The 7,968-nt window shown below is 53.5% G+C and overlaps 4 protein-coding genes across 4 annotated transcripts; 1 reads left to right on the top strand and 3 right to left on the bottom strand.

Annotated features, from left to right (window-relative positions):
* Window positions 1–84: 84 nt before the first annotated feature.
* POSPLADRAFT_1036843 (hypothetical protein) lies at window positions 85–574 on the top strand (the record flags this gene model as incomplete). Its single annotated transcript, XM_024477172.1, has 2 exons — window positions 85–109; window positions 165–574. Coding segments are annotated over 2 exons (435 nt in total), but the record flags the coding sequence as incomplete, so codon positions are not given.
* Window positions 575–784: 210 nt separating this feature from the next.
* POSPLADRAFT_1156025 (hypothetical protein) lies at window positions 785–3,022 on the bottom strand (the record flags this gene model as incomplete). Its single annotated transcript, XM_024487018.1, has 12 exons — window positions 785–819; window positions 878–902; window positions 957–1,024; window positions 1,079–1,259; window positions 1,316–1,453; window positions 1,507–1,692; window positions 1,749–2,211; window positions 2,264–2,462; window positions 2,514–2,678; window positions 2,744–2,804; window positions 2,860–2,931; window positions 2,987–3,022. The coding sequence occupies 12 exons, from the start codon at window positions 3,020–3,022 to the stop codon at window positions 785–787; spliced, it is 1,629 nt and encodes a 542-aa protein (XP_024334642.1).
* Window positions 3,023–5,002: 1,980 nt separating this feature from the next.
* POSPLADRAFT_1067827 (hypothetical protein) lies at window positions 5,003–7,136 on the bottom strand. The gene is made up of 2 exons (XM_024482232.1): window positions 7,065–7,136; window positions 5,003–7,010 (listed from the first exon to the last, which is right to left on the bottom strand). The coding sequence occupies exon 2, from the start codon at window positions 6,782–6,784 to the stop codon at window positions 5,108–5,110; it is 1,677 nt and encodes a 558-aa protein (XP_024334641.1). The 5' UTR covers window positions 6,785–7,010; window positions 7,065–7,136; the 3' UTR covers window positions 5,003–5,107.
* Window positions 6,805–7,957, bottom strand: POSPLADRAFT_1155827 (hypothetical protein; the record flags this gene model as incomplete). Its single annotated transcript, XM_024486990.1, has 4 exons — window positions 6,805–7,010; window positions 7,065–7,389; window positions 7,460–7,701; window positions 7,843–7,957. The coding sequence occupies 4 exons, from the start codon at window positions 7,955–7,957 to the stop codon at window positions 6,805–6,807; spliced, it is 888 nt and encodes a 295-aa protein (XP_024334640.1).
* Between the last annotated feature and the right edge of the window lie 11 nt (window positions 7,958–7,968).

Genomic DNA, 7,968 nt, shown 5'->3' with positions numbered 1-7,968 from the left:
GCCTTCCATCTCACAGTCCCGTGCGGTACGTATACATCATGTCACCTAAAGCTCAATGGCGACTGATGACGCGCTCGCCGGCAGACTGTCAACATTCTTCAGAACCACTGTGCGTCACTTCCGTAGCCATCATGGCACAGCACGTCTCACCTCTTCCGCCGCAGACCCAGAACGCCTCGGACGCGCCCTCATCACGAACGTACCCTTCCTCGTGAACGCGTTCTTCCGAATTATCACGCCGCTGCTTGACCCCGTCACTCGCGAAAAGATGCGCTTCAATCCCGCGTGCATCAAGGACGGCCTCTTTACGCCCGAGATGCTCATGAAAGAGTGGGGCGGCGCTCGGGAGTTCGAGTACGACCACGAGCAGTATTGGTCTGCGCTGGTGAAGATGTGTGACGAGAGGCGGATGCGCATGATGGATGCGTGGAGATCTCAGGGAAGTACGGTCGGGATCAAGGAGTGGGAGGTGAAGTGCGCTATAGACGATCACGAACAAGGAACTGGCGTCATGGAACAGGAGAAGACGCAGGCCATAACCGAAAGTGTCGGTGAGGAAATCATCGTCTCTTGACAGAGTAACCTGGCCTTTCTTGTTTTTTCGCAATGCATTGATCTTGGACTTTCTTGCCTACTTACTTGACAACATTCTCATTAATCCCGGAGGACTATGATAGACCTACCAGTATGCTAGACAATGGATGTGATCCATCGATGCGGGTAGATATTGCATATTAGCAGGTTGCGTTGAATACTTCTACAGACATATTTGCACTTTGGTCGACTAATCCTCCGCCTGGCCAGCAACGATGACATCATCTGCACAAATGAAAGGCTAATGAGTGAATGTCCGGTTAGGGCATAATGGAGGACTGACCAATCTTCAGCACGGCCCTCACAAGCTGTGAGAAGTGACTGTCAGCATGGAGCACTCGAGTATAAAACATGTCACAAACCTGTGTAGCGAGCAAGTACTGTTGACGCTTCGAGATCAACGGGTCATACACGAATTGCTTCTTCATGTCTACAACGGGCCATCAGTCATGTAATGCAATCGACCCATGCTGCACCGACATACCGTTCTCACCCTTACCAAGGCAGTCAATGCCGAGGTTCGAGCTGCCCTCCTTGACCTGCCGGCTCTTGACTTCCGCGAGCGTCTCGATAGGCGACAAACCGCTGTTCTCCGCGAGAGCAAGCGGCACGGCGTCCAGAGCGGACGCGAAGGCGCGCATCGCGTATTGCTCGATGGTTGCAATCTATAGCACAGCATTGGACAGGAATCTTGCGGTGAGTAGATGTTCCCAGAACGCACCTCGTCGGCTGCCTTCGAGACGGCCATCGAGCAGCTGATGTCGGCAGCACCCCCGCCGTACACGACGCGGTTGTCAACGACCAAGTTGCGGACAGCGCAGAGGGCATCGTGGAGAGCACGCTTCGCTTCGTCAACGATCTGCGAAGACCAATATCAGTTGAGAAGACATTTCGCACACGGAGGGTACACACCATCTTGTTGCTTCCCCGAACGAAGACGGTGACTGTCCGCGCGTTGGCGCACTTCTCGATCACAAGCATCTTGTCACGCGTGGTGCCGAAGGAAACCTCGCGTACGATACCTGCCTTGCCCAGCTTGTCTGCAGTGAGGTCTTCGAATCGTGGAACGATTCGTCCGTTCGTTGCAATTGCGATCAACTAACGTCAACATCAGCAACAAGTCCAGATACAAACTACCATGCCGTTGGACCCACCTCAATCTCGGGACCACCTACCCATCGCACAGCAGGCAGATCGTTCTGCATGAGTAGGTGGTTCGCCTCATCGTCGAAGCCCCACTGGCAAATGACCAGGTTCGCGCCGGTGTCCTTCACCCGCTTAATCATATCCTGGAACTTGTCCTGCTCGTACTCGCGCAGGCGGCGGTACTCCTCCACGCTCGTGATGTCCAGCTTGTGCTTCGTCTTCGGGCGTGGGGGCTCGAACGGGCACGTTAGGATGGCGATGCGCGCGTCATTCACGCTGTGGGGCATTTGGGGATGCGACATATCCTTGTCGACGAGCACGCCCTTGATTAGGCTCGTGTCTGCGAGCGAGCCGCCGACCTTGCCGTCGACCTTGATCATGTCGAATGGCACGTCCTTGCGTTCGAAGTCTGCTACAGCGAGCACGGCGTCGACCGCGATCTCTGCGAACTTTTCGTGCTCTTTTGAGACACTATGTGACGTCAAAAAGGCGGATGCGAGAAGGACTGCAGGGAGGTACATACATTTTGCTGCCAAGACTGGTCTTCGCTGTCTTGATGAGATTTGACGTGTCTTCAAGTGAGAACTCGACGCGGTCGGATATGCGGTCGAGATGCTCCACCGCAACCGTACATGCTCGATCGAAACCATCTGCTATCCGGATGGGGTGGATGCCTCTGTCAAGCAACGCTTCGCTTTGCTCCAGCAGGGCTCCAGCAAGAACTAAGAGAACATTTGTGAGACTATACCTGAAAAATATTGCAGGCAACTCACCGACGACGCCTGTCGTCCCGTCACCAATCTCGTCGTCCTGACTCTTGGAGAGCTGCACAAGGAGTTTCGCAATTTGGTGCTCGACCTCCATCTGACTCAGGATTGTTGCACCATCGTTTGTTACCGTGATGTCACCATCGGGAGAGATGAGAATTTTGTCAAGGCCTATTCGTGGGCGAAGGATTTTGCATGAGGCGTCAGTGAAACGAAGGGCAAGTGCTTAGACAGACCTCGAGGACCGAGAGAGGTTCGTATGATATTTGCCACAGTGCGCGCAGCCAGGATATGTGACTTAACGTAGTAATCTCAGCAGGTGTAATAGATGCATAGGCTAGTCAGTCAGTACCTTGATCGCTTCTACACCATGACTGCGAGTCTTTTTGGCTTGTTCGCGGAGAATGATGAAGGGACGCCCATACTGCAATGTCAAGCTTCAGTACACATTTTCCTGAAATCATCCGACGATACTGCACCTCGTCTGTCGCGTAGAGAGCTTGTTGTTCCGCCATGCTCGAAGTCAAGACGCGTTCCAAGAACTCGAGCGCTTGCAGAACACATCCGATCGAGTCTCTGTCACATCATCTACGCAACGCGTGACATTCTGTGACAATTTGAACCATTGGGCGCCTCTGCAGTAATACTTCAGCGACCCTTCGTGCACGACATAAAAAGCCTTAATACTTATGGTTTGGACTCATTTCGTGCAAGGTCATTCACTTCGCATACAATTTTTTGTCATCCAATGTTACACCAAACTGTGAGTCTTGGCTTTTATTGAAGACGGCCACTTTCTCGATATATAGCCGTGGCGTGTCATGGATCATGAATCATGGTCGGGGGTCCTCAACTCGGAACCAGCGGTCAAAGGCCTCACACAGATACTTGTTGGTGAATATTCGCCTATACTGTTGGGATCAACATTCAAGCATCAGACCACTGTATGCTGCCCTTTGGACTCACTACTCGACATGAGCCAATACACCGTTTACCACAGTGATCTGGATTCATTGCGGTCCCGACTCGGAGGTCTACCACCACTTCCTCTCGCTGTGCCTTTACATACGCCGCAGTCTTCCTCGCTGTTCCTCCCACCGCCATAGAAACTCATCTGAAAGTTTACCCCGTTGTCCGGGATGTGGACGAAGAACACGTAGACAACGACCCTATTGTTTGTCTGATACCCCCAACAGCCCGGCCCTTTCAGAATTCTGTCGTTCATGCTGTCATGATTTGAACTTTCCGGAGTCCCCGAACAATGTGCGCGTGTCAATTTCTGATGTCCGTAGAGGGCATAAAGGAAGTCCTTTTGCGAGCAGCATGCCCTGTCACTCTTCCTCGTAGAAAGCTCGGTGACCTCCTTTCCTTGGGGTCCTTAACGATATGCTGTGTGGCTTAGCGAACTCGCAATGCTTCCATGACTTTGGAAGTGGCTTGATGGTCACGGAAGTGTGGAGGGTATCGACTCAAATGAGGCCATAATTGCGAACATACTTAAGAGCTGTCGGAATGGCGGATAGCTACCAGTTTTGACCGTCTGTATAGTGGCGGGCCTGGTGATCTTGGATACGCTGGTCCTTTCGAGAACCCTTGAAATGGCACCAAATGGCTGAATTAATGACTTTTTCGGTTGCAGTTACCGTTGCACGCAACCGACCTCTCGCTGAGTTGCTAAATACCGAAGTTCTGACTAGATGTAGGAATACGGCCTCGCCGCCAGTAAGCTTGAGAGTAATTTGCACTCGAACGGTGTTGCATGACTCGCTGCGTTCGCTGAACTATTACGGCGATCGAATAAACACATACTTGTTCGATATGTGGCTAGGTGAACAAAACAATATGTGACCGAAGGGTGACGGAGCCTGCGTGGTCTATCTTCCGTCCGCTCATAACATCTCTAAGCACTTACTGCTTAGGTTTATGAAATGATACCCAATATACTCGTAATGACGGCACTGTTATAGACGTTCACTACTGAGTTTCCGTTTATAGGCGATTTTGTGTATTCACAGGCGCCACGGTTCTGCGCCACAGTATCGTGCAGATCGAGATCTCACGGTTTCAAGTGGTAGCGTCCGCGTCTCCCGGTCTCTCTTCCGGTCCACACTTACTCTCCAGCCCAAACCACACTTTGAGCCGGACAGCCGGGAATTCTTGAGATGGATGCCCTCATATACGCTTACAATGTAAAAGCTTCCATGTTTTCCTTCCCATTTATTTTCCAGCCGGTCTTCATTGCATTCAGGCTTCAAGACACGCGGTATCCGCCGGACCTGATCGCGTTTGGAGACAACTTCCACAAACCTCAAGGAGCAAACTTGGGATTATTGTCCCTCGTATGTTGCACAAAGCTAAGTATTCGACTATTATAAGCCGATCCAGCTGTCGGCCATTCTCTCAGTGATTCACACTCACCTTGACGCGCCCGCAGCAGCGCACGCTCACTACAGCTTCCCATGCTCACGCGGATCTTATCTCGCATCCCACCCCTTGGCACCAAACTATAGCTGCATTAAACGAGCGGTGAGTATACTACACAATACAACCTCTAATGAATGACAAGGTCCCAAGCACAATGGTACACATGACACGCGTCATCATAGCATCTCCAGGTCTGGCTCCCCATCCAGGTCAGGTTCGCCCTCTGCATCAGCTTCTCCTTCCCTCTCAACTTCTGCATCCCCGCCCATGCGCTTATCTACTTCCATAAAATCCTCCCCATCGCGGCGATCACTTTGCTGCTCATTTACAGGTGCGGCCGTGGGGACCTTGACGATGATGTGCCTCGCGGGAGAGGTCTTTCTTGTCCCTCCGGCGTGTTCCTCTGCGACGAAGACAGTGTCGTCGCTGGGTGCGCTATGTCGTGCGGTGGTAGCAGTGAGTGGCGTGCCCGTATCTTCGTACTTTGGCTCGTTCACCGATACATCGATGATAGGTTCGCGCTGTCCCTTATCTGCTGCCATCGCATGCTTACGCGTCTCCCCATCCGAGGACTCTTCTTCCTCTTCACGATCATACATCAATACAGCTGATCCACTCGTACCCGACGTAGGCCGCGTCGCGGCCTGCCGTTGTCGCGGGGCCATGCCAGCGGTGCCGTTCATTAAGCGTCGCGAAGCCTTGCGCTGTGCTGTTGTGTCCTTCGAAAGCGAGGAGTCGGCCAAAGTTCGCCTGCTATTGCGTCGCGTTATTGGTGGCGACATGGACGTTGAAAGCGTCCGATCCATGTTCGGCGAGTCGACGCGTCGGCGTTTGCGTGGCGACGCTGACCGGGGCGTCGGATCCGCTCTCTTGGCGTCCTGCTGCTCTGTATTTGACCGTGCACGCAGAAGGCGCCGTGTGCTCTCCTCTCGTGCGAGCTGCGCTGCAAGGACTGCGTCGTCGCCCACGGGAGCGCCGCTATTGTCTCCGCCTGTGCGAGTGGACGCCCGGCGCCCTGCGGGAGGCCGTCCTTTGCGTGTCGTGGGTTCATCACGGGGTATAGGCGCGGATGGTTCTGAATGGACCCGATTGCGCAAGCGGCTCCTGGACTCGTCTCTCGCCAGCTGCTCAGCAAACGCCCTGTCTAGCTCAAGTTGATCCAGGTCGTCCGCTTGTGAGTCTCTTGCTACTTCCCGTTCCTTCTCATGGACTGATTCCGGTCTTGTTCCCCGCGGAGTTTGCGGATTGCCCGACGATGCCTGCTGCGTCGACTGTGCCTCCGAGTCCGGGATCGCACTTGGAGAGCGCGCGATTTCCGCATCGGGCTGGACTCTTGATGCTTCGCGGGACGACGATATGGTAATGACATTGTCATCATCGAATAACGAAAAGGCCGGTGATTTCGTGGCAATGATACTCGTCGAGCGCGTCTCCGTCGATGTATCCAGCCTTGCACCCGCCTCTGCGGCTACCAGATCCACCTTCGCTGCTTGTTGCGGCTGGTCGGACGATAGCTGCTCTGACTTGCGCATCCTCGCTACGATGAACGGACTCCACTTGAGCTTCTCGGGCTTGAGCGTCAGGTAGCCTTTGGCTTCCCAGCGAGCCATGTATTGTTCTACCTCGTCCGGATCCCAGTGTATTTCATAACTGGTCGGGAGGACGAAAGGTCCTTTGACCTTTTCGTCGTCATTGGTCTGCGTACGCTGTAAATGTTTCCTCGCTACCCCACTTTTCCGCCCTTTCTGGACCTTGATGGTCTGGCCGGGCATTGGCTTCAGCCGTCTCGAGCTGTCGTCGACAGTTAGCATCTTCAGCTGCACGAGCGTGTTGTAAGCGTCCTCGATCGTCATAGATGTAGCGACAGTGATGTCTACTTCGACCGACGAAAATAATCAATGGGGGGTTGTTTCGTGCCAGCGAAAAGTGGCTGACCTTCCAGACGAGGATTCTGTGGTGCTGTCCGGAAATATCGCATAAGTGCAAAAGTCCAATAGCTCTTGTAGCCCAATGCACCCAATGGAGAGAGCGGCTTCTCAGGCGAACCCGACCTCTGCTCCTTCTTTGACAATAGATAGCCTGCATCATGAAGATGTATGAGCAAGTATTAAATGAGTGTTGAACAGTCCGTACTGAAGTCAATGAGCAGTTGTCCCCAACCCTGGCGCTGTCGCACGGGTAAGGTCATGATGCAACTGACGTTGTAGTCTTTGGGACTGCGCTTTTCCTTACTGAAATATCCGACGAACCGAGCACCCAGGCTGTCAAATTGGGTGATCACGTAAAAAAGGAAGGGCTCGACGTCGTAGAACAGGGACTTGTGGTCCAGGAACATCTTCGAAAGCAGGCACAGATTCTGACAGTAGATCTTGTTTTTGCGCCCGTCGACCTCGAATATTGATATTGCGTTGTCGCGGTATATCTCGTCGCCGGGCGGGTGTCTCATCTTGCACTTCAACTACAGTAGCACAAAGGGGGGAAGAAGTCATGAAAATTGCGGGGTTGATGGTATCGAAGAGCATGTCTACCTGATGCCGCCTCGATATAAATTCGCTCTTCATATACTTCAAGCAAAACTCGCATAACCACAGGCGCCCGTCTGGGATGTTCGCGTACTCCTCGGGGAACGGCGCATCGTACCACGTCTCGATGTCGTACTCACCGAAGCGTATCCGCCGGATGCGCAATCCGTTAGGTGGGTGCTGCATCTGCGGCATGGGAGTTGACCGGGAAGGCGATTCCGACCGCTCGGACGCCGGGGGCGCAGTAGCTTCCGAGCGCAGATGGGCCGTTGAACGCAATGGTCTCGTAGAAGGACCTGCACCCGCGGTCTCAGGAATCTCAGGTGGTGGGGGTCGAGGTGTCATCCTCTCCTGGACGAGGGTCAAGCGACCGGGCTATCGACAAAAACTTGTCCAGCGTACCTCTGCCACAGCCCGACTGCTATCGAACCGCTGCCGATCACCGTTGGAGATAGACGTCGACGCAGTGTCCCGATCTTCCGGACACAATATATCATCAAACATGCCCTTCTCTC

This window comes from Postia placenta (genome assembly GCF_002117355.1).
Source record: "Postia placenta MAD-698-R-SB12 unplaced genomic scaffold POSPLAscaffold_17, whole genome shotgun sequence".
Classification (NCBI taxonomy): Eukaryota; Fungi; Basidiomycota; class Agaricomycetes; order Polyporales; family Adustoporiaceae; genus Rhodonia; species Rhodonia placenta.
This window is presented reverse-complemented; position numbering and strand designations above follow the sequence as displayed.